The sequence below is a fragment of the Pipistrellus kuhlii genome, unplaced genomic scaffold, assembly GCF_014108245.1.
Source record: "Pipistrellus kuhlii isolate mPipKuh1 unplaced genomic scaffold, mPipKuh1.p scaffold_m20_p_77, whole genome shotgun sequence".
In the NCBI taxonomy this organism is placed as follows: domain Eukaryota; kingdom Metazoa; phylum Chordata; class Mammalia; order Chiroptera; family Vespertilionidae; genus Pipistrellus; species Pipistrellus kuhlii.
Window position 1 is genome coordinate 223,235 of NW_023425581.1, and position 20,242 is coordinate 243,476.

Consider the following 20,242-nt stretch of genomic DNA (forward strand, 5'->3'; position numbering starts at 1 on the left):
TGTGGACTGAAAGGTCCCAGGTTCGATTCCGGTCAAGGGCATGTACCTTGGTTGCGGGCACATCCCCGGTAGGGGGTGTGCAAGAGACAGCTGATCGATGACTCTCTCTCATCGATGTCTAGCTTTCTATCTCTCTCCCTTCCTCTCTATAAAAAATCAATAAAATATATATATATTTTAAATAAAAATAAATAAAATTTTAAAAAAGCATTCAGCAGCATCAGAGTGGTTGCTTTTCTCCATGATTTCCTCACAAACCTTCTGGAACGGGCAACACCAGACAAGTCTGAGTAGTTATATGAATTATATGAATTTATTTTAAAGTATTCATCTTGAAGACCTGTATGAACAAGGTAAAAAGCAGTCTTTAGAGTTAGAGATACTCTTGTTTCAGACTTGTTCAGTGTAGTGAGTCCTGCCGTGAGTACTTATTACATTCCTTCTGTTTCCCTATAAGAGTTTCTCAATCAGCCGAAGCCGGTTTGGCTCAGTGGTAGAGCGTCGGTCTGCGGACCGAAAGGTCCGGGTTCGATTCCGGTCAGGGGCATGTACGTTGGTTGCGGGCATATCCCCGGTAGGGGGTGTGCAAGAGGCAGCTGGTCGATGTTTCTCTCCCATCGACATTTCTAGCTCTCTATCTCTCTCCCTTCCTCTCTGTAAAAAATCGATAAAATATATTTTTTTTTAAAAATCGCACTAAGTCATTTCTATTAAAAAAAAAAAAAAAAGAGTTTCTCAATCAAACTTAGGTGGAGAGAGCCCGTTAAGTCGTTTTGCATTTCCTGGGTAATTTACAATGAAATAATTTTATGGCATGTAGATATTTAATAAAACCTGTTAATTAAAAATGAAGAAAAAATGCATTCTCTTAAAATCAAGGAAAAACATTTAAAATTATTAAAGGCACATTGATCTAGTAGGTAATTTTTTATCACTAGGATTCTGTAGTGAAAATCATGTTGTTAATTTTGACACTGGTGTACAATTAATTATGAGTAGAAAGAATTAAACTTTTGATTTGCAAAATGTGATAGGACTTAGGCAGGGATTTCAGAATCCTGAACTTAAGATATTGCCTAATACAACTTAACAGCAAAACAAAAAATAAAACAAAGCAGCAAACAATCCAAATTAAAAATAGACAGAGGATCTGAAGAGACATTCTTTCTAAAGGGACCTACAGATGACCAACAGGCACATGAAAAGGCAGTCAATATCACTAGTCACCTGGATACTGGACATTAAACCACAGTGAGACATCACCTCACTTTTGTTAGAATGGCCGTTACCAAAAAGACAAGAAATAACAAGTGCTGATGAAGCTGTGGAGAAGAGAGAACCCTTGTATACTGTTGGTGGGAATGTAAATTGGTACAGATACTATGGAAAATAGTATGAAGGTTCCTCAAAAAATTAAAAATAGAACTGTCACGTGATCCAACAATTCCTCTTCTGGGTATCTATCCAAAGAAAACAAAAACACCAGCTTTAAGAGATACATGCACCCACATGTTCATTGCAGTATTGTTTTCAATTGAAACAACCTAAATATTTATCAATAGAGTACAGATTTTAAAAAGTGATATACACATATAATGGAATATTCTTCAGCCATAAAAAGAAGAAAATCTTGCCATTTGTGACAACATGGATGGACCTTCAGGGTATTATGTTAAGTGAAATACATCAGAGAAAGACAAATTCTGTATGATCTCACTTATCTATATATATCAAAGCCTAAGTGACTGATGGTTCAGCCAGTAGCTATGATGTGCACTGACCACCAGGGGGCAGATGCTCAACGTCTAGGTATGGAAATGAATCAGACTGAAGAATCCCAGAAGGAAGGGGGCAAGGGGGAGGGCAGAAAAAGATTAACCAAAGATCTTATATGCATACTAGAGGCCTGGTGCACAGATTCATGCACTGGTGGGGTCCATTGGCCTGGCCTGCAGGGACCAGGCCAAAACTGGCAGTCTGACATCCCCCAGGGGGTCCCGGATTGCAAGAGGGTGCAGGCTAGGCTGAGGGGCCTCTAGTATGTGAAATTAAAAAGAGCTCAGAGATAGAGAACAGGCAGAGGGTGGGGAGTGAGTGAAATGAGCGAAGGGATCCAAAGATAGAAACTTTCCGTTATAAATAAGTCCACAAGGTTGTAATTACATAGCAGGTGACTATAAATAATACTGTATTCGAAATTTTAAAGTTGCTAACAGAGTAGATCTTAAAAGTTCTCATTACAAGAAAAAAAATTCCAACTATGTATGGTGAAATATGTTAACTAGACTTATTTTTGTGAACATTTCCCAATACATCCACATATCAAATCTTAACATACCTGGAACTAAATGCTATATCTCAATTTTTTTTAAATGTTGCCTGGTTTGAGATAGTCACTCATTAGCTGATTAACTTGTTTCACATGCAAAGTTATCCTTCTCTTGGTCACATTTGTCATTTTGAGGATAGTGTTTGGTTCAGCTAAGAGAGAAATGTGACTCTTATGGCTTCCATTTTTGCAGATGAACTCCAGCTCAGCCAGGATGACTCGGATAATAGCGTGTCAGAGAGCCTGGATGAGTTTGATTACTCTGTGGCTGAAATTAGCCGCTCATTCCGCTCACAGCAGGAAATATGTGAGCAACTCAACATCAATCACATGATCCAGAGGATCTTCCTCATTACTCTGGATAACAGTGAGTTTCACACTTACAACCATTCTGTTCGTTGCCTGCTCTTCCCTCTCAGGCTGGGGACTTGCTCTGAGAATCTGTTGTATCTAATGGTTGAGCAAACCTGGAACACTGGGCTGAGGTTTCAGTGAAACTTCGATGGAACCTAACATCAGTGTTCAGACACAGGTGGAGCTTCCGTTCCGAGTTTGATACTGTCTGCACTCTAGCTGCTTACCCTCACTGCCTCAGAGAGGGCCTGGGGATGGCTCCCTTTCCTCTCAGAGGTGACCTAAGCATTTAGATGGAGTCTCAGGCGGTGCCTTATCTGCCGTTAAACCCACAGTTAGTGTGAATGGGACTTACTCTTTAAATGCCATGGTGTTAGGTTTATACCAAGGCCATGCTCTGTACTTGGGGGGAGGGGGATTTAAATCTTTAGATGCTGCTTTATAGGTCAAGATCCTTCTAATATCACCTGACTAAGCATTTAGATGGAGTCTTCAGGCGGTGCCTTATCTGCCATCTAAGAGAAGTGCTATCTAAACCGGCTGTCTGTATAAAACAGAAGCATTATCCTTCACCTAGAGATTCAAACCATTTCACAGGTGACCCGAGCATGAAGAGTGGGAACGGCATCCCCAGCCGCTGTGTGTATCTGGAAGAAATGGCAGTAGACCTCGAAGACCAGGACTGGCTTGATATGCACAACATTGAGCAGGTAGCTCCACGTGTCCCTCGGTGTGCCGTCAGCAGAAGCCAGCCGGGCGCCGAGCCTGCTTACCTTTCTCCGGGCTGCTTTGCTCTCCTCCATCTCTGCGTTGTTCGGGATGTCCCTCTGTTGGTATCTTCTTACCGGCCATGGCCACATGTCCAAGTCTACCTACTCTTTAAGACAGTTAAAATATCATCTCTCTCTCTTCTTTGTATCTTTTCCAAAATCAAAACAGGCATTTTATAGATGCCGAATTAACATTAAAGGAATAAAAGTTTGTAGGGAAGACATTGACAACTTGTAGGTTAACTTTGTACATTTAAATTATCTTTATATAAGTTTGAGCGAGGTCAGCAATCACAGAGTAGTAGATTTCACATGAGTTTGATTGCTGATTCTCAATACCATTCAACAGATATTCTTTTAATGCTTACTCTGTGCTAGGGGCAATACTAAATGCTTGAGCTTGACTTAGGGTAACTTTATATATCCCCAATTATGTTGTATATATATCTTCTATAGTAATAAGACACTGGGTCCTGTTTTCCCCTTTATGCTACGTCCTGTTATTCTCAATAACCTGTGTCAGAATTCCCTTTTACATCTTGATGTTCTAGGGTTGACTTTGCAATGGTTTAGTATTTTTGTTTTTTTTGGGTCTTTTCTTAATAGGCTGTCTTTGCTCGCTTACTACTTCAAGATCCCGGCAACCACTTGATCAACATGACTTCTTCTGGGACGCTCAACCTCTCTGCCGACCGAGACGCAGGGGAGAAGCACGCCTTTTGTTACCTTTATTCCTGCTTCCAAAGAGCCAAGGAAGAGGTAACGATGATAATAATTTCCACTGGGCAGTGTATTGTTCTCTTGGCTATGACTTTAGCATGTAAGCCAAAGAGCTGGATCAAAGTCTTTTATACCAGTGTATATGTATCGGAGTATACCTGCAGCTAGATGCTGGCATGAGACACCATTAGTTTGTTTTATAAAGTTTTTGTGTTTTTGTGCTTGGGATCCACCCCTTTCCCAGTGAACCAGTGCCTCTGATTCTTTCTACAAACCTCTTAAACATCACAGCTTTAAGAAAGGTCTGATACTCCTTTTCACAGAGGTGTAATGACAGTGTAGGCCAAGCGTGGTCACTTCCAGGATTGGAATTCTGACAGGTAGGTGATTCCTTAAAGAATGAACTCTCATGAATGTTCAAGCATCCATGCAAGAGCAGTCTTATCTGGAACACTGTCTTTCCCCTTCTCTTGCTGTGTACACCCCTCTTCCAGGTCGTTAACAAGGCTCTTCCCTCTCTTCTCCGTGTTGTTTGCAGATTACCAAGGTTCCAGAGAACCTGCTGCCTTTTGCGGTGCAGTGCAGGAACCTCATCGTGTCTAACACCCGGACCGTCCTCCTCACCCCGGAGATATATGTGGACCAGAACATCCACGAGCAGCTGGTAGACTTGATGTTGGAGGCCATCCAAGGAGCCCGTGAGTACATGAGCAAAGCTGTGCTCACCTACGTTTGATTTCCAAGTTAAACCTCCTCCTAGTGCACTGGAAAGCCTTGGAGCCACTGTGGCCCCAGGAACACTAAGGGTGCGAGTTCACACCTTGAATATCCGTATAGTCACCGACAGTAGGAGAGCGAAGAGCAGGGTAAAGGCACATACAATTCCATAGGCTCTTTCCTCTCTCCTTTGCCTTCTGCTAGATTTTGAAGATGTGACTGAATTTCTGGAAGAGGTCATTGAAGCCTTGCTATTGGATGAGGAAGTTCGAACATTTCCAGAGGTCATGTTCCCGGTGTTTGATATTTTGTTGGGCCGGATAAAAGATCTGGAGCTCTGCCAGATGCTGCTGTACGCGTACTTGGACATCCTGCTCTATCTCACCAGGCAGAAGGACATGGCCAAGGTAACGGAGGTGTACACGCGCGAGCTGGAGATTTAGTAATGTGTGCTTCCCTGTTCTGAATAAGAGAAGGATGTGTTGGTTGTTGTGTAGACTTAACTCTTTGAGACCCTCTCGTCCCATCACATTTTTCTCATCATACAAACAAATAAGTAGGACTTCTCTTCTCCTACAGGTTTTTGTAGAATACATTCAGCCCAAGGACCTCAGCAATGGGCAGATGTACCAGAAGACCTTGCTGGGAGTAATTCTAAATATCTCTTGCTTATTAAAGACTCCGGGTGTCATCGAAAATCATGGCTATTTCTTGAATCCATCTCGCTCCAGCCCCCAGGAGATCAAAGTACAAGAGGCCAACATCCATCAGGTGGAACTGCTTATGGTGTATCGGCCCCCGGGCTTAGATTAAGTGGTTTCTTCAGGAGGCAGGGCACGTGCGGCTGCTTGGGCTCTGGGTGACGTGGGTGGCTTTCTCCTGTAACCGTGTGAGAAAAGCCTCCAGTTTGTGCAGAGGCCGAGGAAAACCCTCCTGTGGTGTAGACTAACCTGCTGCTGCTCTTGTGCTGTACACAGCCTCTTCCTCTTGGCTCCTTTTTCTCACCAACCTGTTTCTTACAACTTTAGCTCATAAACCTTCTGACTGAGCTCCAGCCTACAAACTAATTTTTTTTTTCCTGTCCCTCCTTCCTATGTCCCCTCCATTTGGGCTTTCTGGCATTCATTATAGTAGAAGTCTGGCCAGCATGAGGCAGTACATGGTTGAATTTGAGTTAGTTTGCATCTCCCATACTCATAACTCTCTAATGCCCAGATTTGCAAATTACAGCAGTAGCCACATCCTGCCTGCTTTTGTAAATAGTTTTTAAATCGTTTGATTGAACACAGCCATGCCCATTTGTGTATGTGTGGTTATGGCTTCATTTCATGCCATAACGGTAGAGTTGAATAGTTGCTATAGCAACCATATGGCATGAAAGGCCAAAAATATTTATTATTTAACCCTTTACAGAAACATGTTACTGACCCTACTCTAAAGCTCCATCAATACCCCCTGCATTTGGGAAGCTTGTCAGGAAATCTCTCATAAAAGCCTAGAAAATTGCTTAAATTAGAACTGTGGATAAGGCATAGGAAGAGTACAGAAAAGATGAGGATTGGCATATTTTTAGAAATTGATTGGCATATTTTTAGAAGTGGCTAAGTTTTGGGAGCAACAAATACTAGGATTGTGAAACTGGAATGTTCTGTGGTTATGTTTTCTGGTTAAACAGTTCATGGCTCAGTTCCATGAAAAGATCTACCAGATGCTGAAGAACTTACTCCAGCTCTCCCCAGAAACCAGACACTGTGTCCTGTCCTGGCTGGGAAACTGTTTACATGCAAATGCAGGCCGCACCAAGATCTGGGCCAACCAGATGCCAGAAATCTTCTTCCAGATGTATGCCTCGGATGCCTTCTTTCTGAACCTGGGTGCTGCTCTCCTGAAGCTGTGCCAGCCATTTTGCAAACCCAGGTCCTCTCGGCTCCTCACCTTTAACCCCACTTACTGTGCGCTGAAGGAGTTGAATGATGAAGAACGAAAAATAAAAAATGTACACATGAGAGGTAGGGGAGTACTGGGCTTCCCAAAACGTGTGTGTCTGTGTGTGTGTGTGTGTGTGTGTGTGTGTGTCTAAAACACTCACAACCTTATCTTTTCTCATAAAGGTGACTAGTAAGAAGATGAGGCAGACAGAAGAGCTATTATAAATTTTACAAGGACAGACTTTTTAAAATAACACTGGTGGCTTTTAGATGTGCTTTAGTGAGACCTTCTTTCTGAATTTGGAAACCTTGGGTATTCATTCATTATTTCTTTAAAAATGAGTGAAGCACAGTCCTTATCCTTTATGAATTCAGAAATGCCAGGAGAAGGGAGTTAGATTGACTGGTAACCGTAATATGGTATAGGGCTGAGCTATGGGAACACAGAGAAAGGAGTGAGAAATTCTACAGAAGTTGGAGGTCTTCATAGCTGATCTTCGAGAGATGAAAGCAGCAAAAGAATCTATCTAATAAAAGGGTAATATGCTAATTAGACCGGACAAAGCCACGGTGGCAGGGGCTGAGGCAGAGGTGGTTAGGGGCAAGCAGGCCGGCAGGGGAGAGCAGTTAGGATGGTCAGGTCAACGGGAGAGCAGTTAGGGGGATCAGGCCGGCAGGGGAGAGCAGTTAGGGGGATCAGGCCGGCAGGGGAGAGCAGTTAGGGGGATCAGGCCGGCAGGGGAGAGCAGTTAGGGGGATCAGGCTGGCAGGGGAGAGCAGTTAGGGGGATCAGGCTGGCAGGGGAGAGCAGTTAGGGGGATCAGGCCAGCAGGCAGGTGAGCGGTTAGGAGCCAGTGGTCCTGGATTGCGAGAGAGATGTCCAGCTGCTGGTTTTAAACTGGCAGTTGGACATCCCCCAAAGAGTCCCAGATTGGAGAGGGTGAAGGCTGGGCTGAGGGACCACCCCACACATACTCCCGCACCCCCCGTGCGCAAATTTGGTGCAAAGAGCCTCTAGTCCCTTTATAAGGGAATATCAAGTATAAAGGTACAAAGCTATGGAGAGGCTTGACTAAGGAATAGTGAGAAGGTCATTGTGGCTAAAGCAAGGGGTAGGTAGGAGGAGGGGAGGGTATGGGAACAGCAGGAAATGAGTGTGGGGAGGCAGAAGATTGAGACCAGATTAGAGAAAACAGCAATACAGAGAAGTGGAAAGAAAGCATTCATAATCCTACTACTCAGAATGAATCATGCTTAATTTCGGTGAATGTATTTCCTCCCAGTTTTATAACTCTTTGAGTTGTAAAAGTAATACATGTTCAAAAACAAATAATCTTAAATACAGAAAAAAACAAAAGAGCTACAGTGATCCATTCTCTAACATCTGAAAAATGTAGTTACCTCATTCCTTTTAATTTTTGGTATTTTGTGATTAAGCTAAAGACATTTAACTGCATTTCTGTGGATAGTGAGAGCCAAAAGATATTTTTAGACAAAGGAGTGGTGATGAGATAAGATTTGTTTTTAAGAAGATACTACTTTGAAAAGGAAGATGTCACTGGTAGCAGTAAGGAAGTGGAATAGAGTCGGGACCTAGGAGAGAGGCTTCTGGCAAACTGCTTACTGTGCCTTCTGACTTCCTTGAGGTTTGGACAAAGAAACCTGCCTTATCCCAGCTGTGCAGGAGCCAAAGTTCCCCCAGAGCTACAACCTGGTGACGGAGAACCTGGTCCTGACAGAGTACACCTTACACTTGGGATTTCACAGGTAACTCCTGACGGCACTAGGAAAGGCCATGCAGTGGTGTTGATGAGCAGCAAGTTCAGAGGCGCCTCACGTGACCTCCTTCTCCGGCAGGCTCGCGTTAGGTCTGGTAGAAAAAGGGCATTATTTGCCTTTGTTTGTGTTTACATGAATTGGTTTTCTCCAAATAACTTGAATTTATTTTTAATTATTGACCTATTAAATGTATTAAAATTTAAGATGCACTAGTATTTTTCTCTAAACTTGCAAATTTTAAAATCACTGTCTTCTATTGTTATCTGTCTAAGTGGAATTGTTTTCATTTAATATTTCACTCTCTGCTCTTGAATATCCATTACTTACTACTCCTGATGAAAAAAGGCTAAGCTCTACTCTATGGTGTAGAGACAGGATTAAAGAAATGTTTATAAGGGATTTCAATAAGGTCAGTAAGACCACAAAAGATCCACATTTCAAAGATAAAGGGAATTCTAGAAGTGTGAAAGTTCAAGAACTAGAGGGTATAATTTTCGAAAATGGTTCTGGTTCTAGCTAGCTGTAGTCATTCTAGAATTTTGTTTCCCTCTGGTCCAGCTGATTGTGACTATGAGTATAAATAAGAAGAGAGAAAAATTACTCATTGTTGAAGTCTATATCACAAGTGGGGAACCTTTTTTCTGCCAAGGGCTGGTTGCATATTTATAACATCATTCACAGACCACACAAAATTATCAGTTTAAAAATTAGCCTGCTGCCCTAATGGGTTAGGCCCAGTGGATAGAGCATCAGCCTGTGGACTGAAGGGTCCCAGGCTCGATTCTAATCAAGGGCATGTACCTTGGTTGCAGGCACATGGCCAGTAGGAGGTGTGAGGAGGCAGCTGATTGATGTCTCTAACTCTATCCCTCTCCCTTCATCTCCATAAAAAGTCAATAAAATTAAAAAATTAGCCTGCTATATGTGGGCTAATTTAATTAATTATTAAATGTGTAGACATTTAGTTAATTCGCCCCTATTGCCATGGCAGGGCCAGACCAAATGATTCCATGGGCCAGAGGTTCCCCACCTCTGGTCTGTAGGCTGGGATATTGAGGGTGGCTGTTTTTTAATATCTTATCAGAGTATTTAAATTGACAGTGCCTTGTTCAAAACTTAGCAGATCTCTTAAAAAATGAAATTACATCTTTATTAGAGAGTTTTTCTATCCCTCTCATTGACAATTTAAATGAGACACTAGATAACAATTGAACATGTTTTTGGCCCGTTCAGCCACCTAGATTCAAACACAGACGTGAATGTCATCTAGTTGCCCAGGAAGGCTACTCCCCCAGACCGCTGACAGGGCCGAAGAAGGTGGTCTGGACTGTGCACATAGAGAAACGACCCATAACATTGAATTGTGGGTCTTCCTTTCCTTAGAGAACATTTGGCTGGCCCTTTGTGACAGATAACAGATACTGAACAGCAGAAGCTTTTACGTTGCCCCAGTGGCTGCTTGCTTATAGGTGTTCTTTATTACTGTTGAGCCTCTTTTTAATCCTCACTCCTTGGGGATTTTTCCATTGATTTTTAGAGAGAGAGGAAGAAAGGTGGGGAGGAGAGAGAGACACATGGACTGGTTGCCTCCCACATGCGCCTGGACCGGGACAGGGATCGAACCTTGACCAGGAATCAAACCTGCAACAGCCGATGCTCTAGCCACTTAGGTACACCAACCAGGGCTTTAGTTCTCTTCTAACCATGGAAAAACGGTCCATATCACTATATCCAAGTACAATCATTGCACTTGTGGGTTGTCGAACTCCTCCTGGGCTTCTTGTACTTTGCTTAGTAATTTATTTGACATAGTAATATCCCAGCCTGCACCCTGCCTACTATTTGTAATTACTTGTTATTATGTTGAAGACTGGTAACATTTTCCAGTGCTGTGCCCCCTGCCGCTTTCTTGTCAATAACTTTCATGGGTGTCTTCTGTATTGTCTTAATTGCAACTTCCTATATCCTAAAAGAGATACTAGAATAAATTAATGAGGATTTGACCCTAGCCAGTTTGGCTTAATGGATAAAGTGTTTGTCTGTGGACTGAAAGATCCCATATTTGATCTGGTCAAGGGCACATGCCCAGGTTGCAGGCTCAATCCCAAGTAGGGGGCATGAAGGAGGTAGCTGATCAGTAATTCTCATTATTGATGTTTCTATATATCTCTCTCCCTCTCCCTTCTTCTTAATAAGAAATATATATATAGAGATAGATAGATAGATAGATAGATATTTTAAAGATACAAAAAACTATTATAAAAATAAAAGAGGCCCACTGCACAAATTTGTGCACCAGTGGGGTCCCTCAGCCTGGCCTTGAGGGATCAGGCCGAAACGGGCTCTCCGACATCCCCCAAGGGGTCCCGGATTGTGAGAGGACACAGGCCAGCCAGAGGGACCCAGTGGTGCATGATCAGAGACGGGGAGGGACACCAAAGGTGGGCCAGCCAGGGAGTGACTATGGAAGGGCTCCAGGGTGTATCTGGCCCATCTTGTTCTGTCCCAATCAGCTGGACCCCAGCAGCAAGCTAACCTACCAGTTGGAATGTCTCCCCCTGTTGGTCAGTGCATATCATAGTAACTGGTTGAGCAGCCTTAGCATATCATTAGCATCTTACACTTTGATTGGTTGAATGGCCAACTGGAAGATCAGACACTTAGCATATTAGGCTTCTATTACATAGGATGAGGATTTGTATTTCTGGGATAGAAAGTACTCAGCTATCCCTATATGAGCCTCCTGACCCAGTCTCTTCTGCTTTCTTGGAGGCAGGTTGCATGATCAGATGGTAAAAATCAACCAAAATCTGCACCGGCTGCAGGTCGCCTGGCGGGAAGCTCAGCAAAGCTCTAGCCCTGCGGCTGACAACCTGCGTGAGCAGTTTGAGCGACTGATGACCATCTATCTCTCTACCAAGACCGCCATGACTGAGCCACAGATGCTACAAAACTGCCTCAACTTGCAGGTGTCCCTGGCCGTTCTCCTGGTTCAGCTGGCCATAGGCAATGAGGGCGCCCAGCCCGTAGAGCTGACTTTCCCTCTGCCCGATGGCTACGGCTCCTTGGCCTACGTGCCAGGTAAGCGGGCCTCCTTAGGGACTTCCTGTTTACAGCCACCGGCTTTGACTGGGTCACTTTGGAAGTTAAATCCTTTCTTAGTTATCATCCAGCTGTTTTTGGACAAACTCCTCCTACTTGCAGATGCCATCTCCTGGTGAATGCGTGGGGGCTGCCAGCCTCGTCCTCAGCCTGTGGCCTCCGCTGTGCACATCAGAAGACAGAGGCTTTTTAGAGTCAGGGGTTCCAGCTGTCAGTTTCCATCATTAATATTGTTTGTTGCTCAACTTGGAAATTTATCTAATTCTCCCTATGCTAGTCTTTATGGAGAAATCACTTCCTATTGGTTAACCAGGAAGGGAGATTGTATATATATGTGGTTGACAGGTGTTGTCCATGAAAATCAGATTATATGTTTTTGATAACTGTATTGGTCATCCATTGTTGAGTAATAAATTATCCCAAAACACAGAAACTGTAAAACAGCAAACAGCCCACACCGTGTCTGGTGTCAGGGACCCAGGAGCAGCCTCGCTGCATGTTTCCCATTCTGGGTCTTGTGTGAGGTTCGGCCATCGCTGACGGATCTGCTCACAGGCCTGTCCCGTGGCGCCTGCTGGCCTCTTCTAGACCACGCAGGTCCCTCCTCAGTGCCACTCCTGATCGGGCGGCTGGCTCCCCGCAGAGCAAGGGCCATGGGTGCTGCTCGTACAACTGATCATGGAACGGACATGCCACCAGCTGTGTATGCCTCCGGGTGTGTCCTCTACCCTGAGGAGTGCAGGGCGGGACGCCCAGGGCATGAGTGCCAGGAGGTTAGGGCCACCCTGGAGACTGGCTAGCTCCGTCACCTAGTGAGTCTTTAAGATCTTTCAGACGTCTAAAGGGCTGTTCGTGCACAGTTATGGTTGAGTGTGGAAAACCCATACACTCTGAAACTGCCCTGATGTGTTAGCAGTATTTTCGTGTCCCTACTGCTCTTACATTATTGGATAAAAATAAAAATTGACACTTTTAAAGGAGACTCTACACTTACTAACTTATCACCCTTCCTAGCACCTACAAGACATTGGGTACTGTAACCTTCACTGAGTACAGTGTGGATTTGTATGTACAGAAAGTCAGGCATTTGGCTGATTCTAGTGACTTTTTTTCCAGAATTCTTTGCAGACAACCTGGGTGACTTCCTCATCTTCCTCCGCCGCTTTGCCGATGACATGTTGGAGACGTCCGCAGACTCCCTGGAGCACGTGCTTCACTTCGTCACCGTCTTCACGGGCAGCATAGAAAGGTGACCGCTGGGGTTCCGCTTCCCTGGTTAGAGCCGCAAAGCGTTCGGAGACTTCTTTCCGAGGACAACAGCGCTCCAAGGGTTCCTCCAGAAGCTGTCACATTGTCAGTCACCTGACCATCCTGTGGGGAGCCAGAAACCCCACTCTTGCCAGGCAGAGGCCTTTGCCCACAGGGAATCTGGACTTCCCGGTGAGGTGCCTGATAGGCATGCACTGCCTGCCAGCTGGTGAAGCTCACCTGGTACAGAAGCCTGCCCGTGGCAGCAGGTGCTGATGGTCTTTAATAACCGCATGAGGTAGTTTGCTCATGGCCAGTTTGGGTGAGCAGTAAACTTAGGTAAATGCTTTCTGACTTCAAGGTTTGCTCGTTCATCGCTTCTAGTCTTTGCCTAAGGATGATCTCACTGGCGGCAGATGCCTCTCTGGTTTGTTCTGGAGGCAAACAGTGTAGACCGGCTCTGGGGGAGAGAATGAGCCCAGTCCCTGGAGCCATGTCAGGGAGAAGTATGTAAAGCGACCCTTCACTGTGCTGAGCTGTCTGATGAGAAAACAGTCAGCAAGTTCTTACCGGGCGCCTGTGCGCACCCAGGTGACGGAGAGTGGCTCCCGGGGCCTTGCTCGGAGGCTTGGAAAGGCAGTGTGTCCCTGACGAAGCAGTCAGCATAGTAAGCAGGAGAGAACGCGTTACAGAGAAGCACACGACGGCTTAGAGTAAACACAAACGCAAGCACTTATCCTCACTTGGTAAGCTGTCACCTCAAAGCTGGATGGTATCCCCTGCATTGTCCCCCAGAAACTGACGCCTTGAAACCGCAGAGCCCTGTTCCCACAGTGCTGCCATGGGATGTCTGCTCCCGTGGAGAGTTTGACTCCTTGGCTTGGACGCTTTGGGCATGGTGGTTGTAGAGGGCACGGCCACGCCACCTGACCTAAGAAGGAGAAAAAGGAGGGTTCAGTTACTCTTCATACTCCTGAGAGGACGGCAGCCAGGCCCCGCACCCCCTACACCAATATTTTTGGAGAAATGAAAGTCTGAAGTGGCTGAAATGAATGATAATGAAGATAATGAAATCGTTTTCAAACAGCCCTTAAACGCATAGAAGAAGAAAGCACAAGAGACAAACACCCCATGTTCAGAGGAAAAAGGGAAAGAAAGAGCAGTTGTGGTTCTGAATGTCTTGTGTGCACTTCTGGGAAATGGGGTTTACTGTGAGGGCTGCTGTTTTGCGTTTAGGAAGATGCGGCGCAATGCAGTGCTGAAAGTGTTGTCAGAGAAAGCGCTGCAGGGCACAGTCCTCGGGAGCAGTCTGGCTCTGGCTCGCCTGGCGCCGCTCGGCTCACGCTGCCTCTTCCAGTTTTCCTCACAGACTGATGTCTTTGGTCACTCTGCCTGCAGAGAAGGGTCACCAGTGACTTCAGGTTTAAGTACTAAACCAAAGTCTTTGTTGTCGCCATCAAATAAAGAAAAGAAAACATTTTTTAAATCTACCCACTCAGCTTGCTTTCTGCCCTGTTTGCAGGATGAAGAATCCCCACCTGAGGGCCAAGCTGGCGGAGGTGCTGGAAGCAGTGATGCCCCACCTGGATCAGACCCCGAGTCCCCTGGTGTCGAGTGTGTTCCACCGGAAACGTGTGTTCTGCAACTTTCCCTACGCGGCCCACCTTGCGGAAGCTCTGATCAAGGTCTTTGTGGACATTGAATTCACAGGTAAAGCAGACAAGAACGAAAAAGCTGATACTTGTGCAATTTCATAGTTTGGTCAGTATCTGAATATCAGAAAAGCGTCATCAGCCATCATTTATTGACACCCTACTGTGTGCCACCTGACTTTGTCACAATCTGGAAAATTTTACTGTATTATCCTCATTTTTACGTATAAGGACATGGATCCTCAAAAAGATTAAATTGTCATACAACTGAGTGGTAGGTTTAGGTCTGCCTCCTCAAAAAAAGCACATACTCTTACCAACTTTATTATATACGGCTTGATCAAACCATACTCGAATAAATTAGGCTGTCTGATTAAAACCCGAGTCTATTTTCTCTGCCTCAGAATTGCAGAATAGTGGATAATGAGACTGTTCTGGTTGAGATATTCTTTTATCCATACTGTGTAACAGTCTAATTTGTTAGATTAAGAGTAGCAGCAGGCTCCCTGGCCAGTGTTGCTCAGCTGTTAGAGTGTGTCAACCTGCACACCAAAGGGTCAAGGGTTGGATTCCGGGTCAAAGGCACATACCTAGGTTGCGATTTGCTCCCCGCTCTAGGCTGGAGTGCATTCCAGAGGCAACCAGTCAACCTCAATCTTTCTCTCTCCTTCCCCACCCCGCTTCCTTTCCCCCTCCCTTCCACTTGCTCTGAAAAGCAAAGGGAAAAAGTATTCTCCAGTGAGGATTAACAAAAGAAAACCAGCAAGAAAAACTCCCTTTCTCTCTTGGCCTTTTGAGCTCTCACCCTGAGATGCTGTGTCTGAGTGAACAATACCCCATCTCAACCAGAAAACAGGATGTTAAGCAGTTATTTGAGACCCTTTTTATTTTTTATTAATTATTTTTTTTATCTTCACCGAGGTTTGTTTGTTTTTGTTTCTTTGTTTCTGTTTTAGAGAGAAGAGAGAGAGAGAGAAACATCAATGTGAGAAGCACCAATTGCTTGCCTTTGTACATGCCCCACTCAAGGATCAAACCCACAACCTAGGTGTGTGCCCTGACCAGAAATCGAACTCACAACCTTTCGGTGTATGGGATGGCGTTCCAACCAATGAGTCACACTGGCCAGAGCAAGACCCCTCTTAAAGGGGATGTCCTTGTATCCAATGACAAATACAACATTTGTTATTTCTTTAATTTTATTTGTCCATCACACTTTACATTCAATATTATTTGCCGAAACCGATTTGGCTCAGTGGATAGAGCATCGGTCTGTGGACTGAAGGGTCCCAGGTTCGATTCCAGTCAAGGGCATGTACCTTGGTTGAGGGCACATCCCCAGTAGGGGGTGTGCAAGAGGCAGCTAATCTGTGATTCTCTCATCGATGTTTCTAACTCTCTATCCCTCTCTCTTCTTCTCTGTAAAAAATCAATAAAATATATCTTAAAAAAAAAAATATATATATATATATATATATGTATATATATATACATATATATATATATATATATATACACACACACACACACACACTATTTTATACTAGCTTGAGGTGTATCGCATAGTTCTTAGACAATTATAAAGAGACATTTAATTTTTTTAAATATCTTTGTGTTGCTTTTTTTTAGAGAGAGAAACATGGATAAAAACCATCAATTGGCTGCCTCCTGCATGCCCCTACTGGGGATCAAGCCCGAAACCCAGGCATGTGCCCTAACTGGGAATCAAATAGGCAGCCTCTTGGTCCATAAGTAAATGCTCAACTACTGAGCCTCAACAGCTGAACATATTGACTGCCTTCTCATCTTTAGATTTTGATTTTGTCACTTGTTCACCTGAGCCTTGGTTTCCTTGTCTATAAAATGGGTTGAAGTGAAATAATGCATGTAAATCTTCATAATATAAGAAATTGAGCAATAGCCAAAACCGGTTTGGCTCAGTGGATAGAGCGTTGGCTTCTGACTCTCTGTCCCTCTCTCTTCTTCTCTCTAAAAAATCAATAAAATATATTAAAAAAAAAAAAATGAGCAATAAATTGCTGCAGTTACCTTATTATCTCATAGCACATAAGTTATACAATAAATTGCTGCAATTATCTCAGGATATATAATCCCTTTCTTATGTCAAAGGAAGTGAAAGTTGCAGAAGGTTAAGAGATTTGCATTATGTGGAAGGAAAGGAAGGAAAACCTAGGTCTTCTAACTCCACACCTCATGCTCTTTCTTTATTATGTGACCCGACCTGTATGCTCTAGTGGTCAAACGCAATATAAGCCTCAGATGTTCAGCTTCTGTCCTGATTTTTCAGAGTAATTAAGAAACGGCCCTGGCCAGAGTGGCTCAGTGGATAGAGTGTTGGCCTGCAGACTGAAGGCCCCAGGTTTGATTCCTGGTCAGAGCACATGCCCACGTTGCAGGCTCAATCCCTAGTGGGGGTCATAAAGGAAGCAGCCAATCAGTGCTTCTCTCCCATCATTGATGTTTCTATCTCCCTTTCCCTTCCTCTCTGAAATCAATAAAAATATATTGAAGAAAGGAAGGGAAGGAAAAAAGAAAAGAAAGGAGAGAAAGGAAGGAAAAGGGAAGGAATGAAGGGAAAGGGAGGAGTTGGCCACACAGCTGGCATGTTATCTGAGGATTGCGGGGATTATTTGATTTCCCATCTGCACGTGGCTGTCTGCAGGGTGGCAGGCAGAGGCTCATTCAGAGCCTGATAAATACTCTATTTCGTGTGGAAGCGTTTGTTCCCTTGGCTTTTATTGTGCAGCTCAGTCCTCGTCCTCCTCTGTGTAAGTATCCTTTTGCTGTCAGTGAGGAAGTAAGCAAATGCTTGCCTACAGATCTAGGCCTTTATGAACTCTCCAGGCAGATGTTGTCAGCCTTGACACATTCAGAGTAAGGGGAAATGGCTCCACGTAGACATAAGCTCTTACTCTCCAATGGCACCTTTAACACGTGGCGGGTTGTGCTCTTGCCTTACTCCAGGAGACCCCCATCAGTTTGAACAGAAGTTCAATTACCGCCGTCCCATGTATCCCATCCTAAGGTACATGTGGGGAGCAGATACCTATCGGGAGAGCATTAAGGTGAGAGCTTTCGATGCAACTAAACTACATTATCAGAGTTTTTGTTTCAGATAAACCCCGTAAGTTGCGGTCCAGCACTAAAATGGTTTTCTCTTGGACTGGGGCTTACAGGATTTGGCTGACTATGCCTCCAAGAATCTAGAAGCCATGAACCCCCCACTTTTCCTCCGCTTTCTTAACCTGCTAATGAACGACGCCGTCTTCCTTTTGGATGAAGCCATCCAGGTAAAACACCAGCAGATTCACTGCTCCTCTGCCTTCACTTCAGGCCCGGTCCATGCTTTTAACCTTGTCATCACGCTTCTAGTACCGCTCTCAGGCATCAGGAATCTGCAAGTAGCAGAGTACTACCAGCCTTCCCATTACAGAGCTCAAGTGTGGTTTCATTAAAGACCAAAAGCAAGGCTCATTGAAGCCTCGAGCTGGGATAATGCCTTGGCAAAAGGTAGAAAAGAACGTATGATGAGGCCAGACTGAGGTAGACTGTCAGAACTAACGAGGCTAGGCCCCCAGGAGCCAGGACCCCGCATTTGGTCAGTGACTTTCTCTTCAGTCTTTTCCATCTCAGCACATTAGTAACTGGCTCTCTGAGGCAAGGCTTCTTATCCCTCTCCTGAAAGACTGTACTTTTTACACCACTACATGAAAAATAACTAGCTTGGGTTGTTTTTTCATGTAAAGACTAACTTGCCAATACTCTCCATCTCTCTCTACTGCCTCCCAAATCAATACTCTCCATCTCTCCACTACCTCCCAAATCTTTAGCTGTATAGAAACATGGCTTTCACCACATGGACAGCTGGTGCCTCTCAGCCCCTTGGGGTATGGTATCCTGGACCATCCCTGTGGAGCTGCCTGTTGCTCAAGTAAAAACTTCCTGTGTCTGCAAAGGGGCATGCAGGGCAGTGACCCGCTGGAGAGGAGGCAGGGAAATCCTGAGGGTAGCCTATTGGAGAGCCATGAGCTCCTCCCATTGATTAGCAGTCTCCCAGCAGCTTTAATTTGTGAGAAAATTTTCTTACATATATATACATACATGCATGCCTAAATGACCACTTGGCCATTCCGACCGGTAGTTATGACATGCACTAGCCACCAGGAGCAGACACTCAATGCACAGGCATAGAAACATGGAACAGACTGATGAATTGCAGATGGAAGGGAGGAGGAGGGACGGGAAGAAATTAACCAAAGATCTTAAATTCATAATAGGGTCCCTCGGCCTGGCCTGCGGGGATCAGGCCAAAACCAGCAATCTGACATCCCCTGAAGAGTCCCAGATTGCGAGAGGGTGCAGGCCTGGCCGAGGGACCCCACTGGTGCATGAATCCATGCACCGGGCTTCTAGTAATCCTGTAAGCCTTTAGATAGATTTTCTTAGAAAACAATAAACAGACCCTTCTAAGCAAGAGCTGTGTAATACAAACAATGACCCAGATGGCATTTTCATGGGACTGTAATTTTAACACGTTTGCTGTAACAGCAAAGGAGGGTTCTAAATATGGTTCTTCCTGGTGTCTTGCATGTATGAGAAAGCTTTGTTTTTTATACAGTTTTGGGGGGTTTTATTTTATTTTTTCCATCATTCAGAAAGGGTTCATTCGCTTTTTCATCCTGTTTATTTTTGCCTGGGTTTCATATACAATATTATACCACTTATTCTCTGCTAGAGGCCCGGTGCATGAAAATTCATGCACTGGACGGGGTGTCCCTCAGCCCGGCCTGCCCCCTCTCACAGTCCAGGAGCCCTCAGGCGCACAAGGCAACCTGGCGATCAGGGGAAGGTGATGCCCCATCACACCTCTGCTGCTGCCCCTGCCAGCAGTGCAAGCCTCGGCTGGTCCTGGTTGCCTGAGCCTCGGCCGGCCGTGGGCGGCTGGGCAGCTGCCATCTGAGGCTTGCCTGTGCCTCGGGCCTGCCCTGGGCGGCTGGGGGACGGGGGGGCCTTGGGGACTCCGGAGGCAGGTGCATGGCAAGATGAGACTGAGCACTGCCATCTTGTGGCTGTGGGCGCTGCCATCTTTGAGGACGTGGCAGTCATGTAGCATATTCCCTCCTTATTGGCTGTGGGCGCAACCATCTTTATGATGGTGTGAGGATAAATTAGTAGCTTATTCCCTCTTTATTAGATAGGATAATATTTCTAAGGGAATTGCCAATAAGTCTACCTAGGCTGAAACAAAACTATATGGAGCCACAATTTTTCTTTTCCCCCCAAAATTTCTCTTTTAGCTTCAGCCTTCTGCTGAGAAATAAAGCCTCATGTCTCTGTGGCCATCCCAGCATAATGGCCTCGATTTTATTTTATTTTTTTTTAATATATTTTATTGATTTTTTACAGAGGAAGGGAGAGAGATAGAGAGCTAGAAACGTCGATGAGAGAGAAACATCAACTAGCTGCCTCTTGCACACCCCATACCAGAGATGTGCCCGCAACCAAGGTACATGCCCTTGACCGGAATCGAACCCGGGACCTTTCAGTCTGCAGATCGACGCTCTACCACTGAGCCAAACCGGTTTCGGCATTTGGCCTCGATTTTAAATGGGACCTCAAGTC

General features: G+C 44.8%; 1 protein-coding gene across 2 annotated transcripts in view; it reads left to right on the forward strand.

The window, feature by feature from the left end:
- The window catches only part of UBE4A (ubiquitination factor E4A), a 51,883-nt gene that overhangs the window by 12,962 nt on the left and 18,679 nt on the right, over positions 1 to 20,242 (forward strand). For both annotated transcript variants that reach the window (XM_036423095.2, XM_036423096.2), the window contains exons 3-15: positions 2,523 to 2,696; positions 3,281 to 3,393; positions 4,060 to 4,212; positions 4,712 to 4,871; positions 5,095 to 5,297; positions 5,470 to 5,661; positions 6,566 to 6,899; positions 8,465 to 8,585; positions 11,374 to 11,678; positions 12,816 to 12,948; positions 14,470 to 14,657; positions 17,585 to 17,685; positions 17,797 to 17,910. In XM_036423095.2, coding sequence (XP_036278988.1) covers positions 2,523 to 2,696; positions 3,281 to 3,393; positions 4,060 to 4,212; positions 4,712 to 4,871; positions 5,095 to 5,297; positions 5,470 to 5,661; positions 6,566 to 6,899; positions 8,465 to 8,585; positions 11,374 to 11,678; positions 12,816 to 12,948; positions 14,470 to 14,657; positions 17,585 to 17,685; positions 17,797 to 17,910 — 2,291 coding nt within the window. The remainder of the gene's footprint in view (positions 1 to 2,522; positions 2,697 to 3,280; positions 3,394 to 4,059; positions 4,213 to 4,711; positions 4,872 to 5,094; positions 5,298 to 5,469; positions 5,662 to 6,565; positions 6,900 to 8,464; positions 8,586 to 11,373; positions 11,679 to 12,815; positions 12,949 to 14,469; positions 14,658 to 17,584; positions 17,686 to 17,796; positions 17,911 to 20,242) is intronic.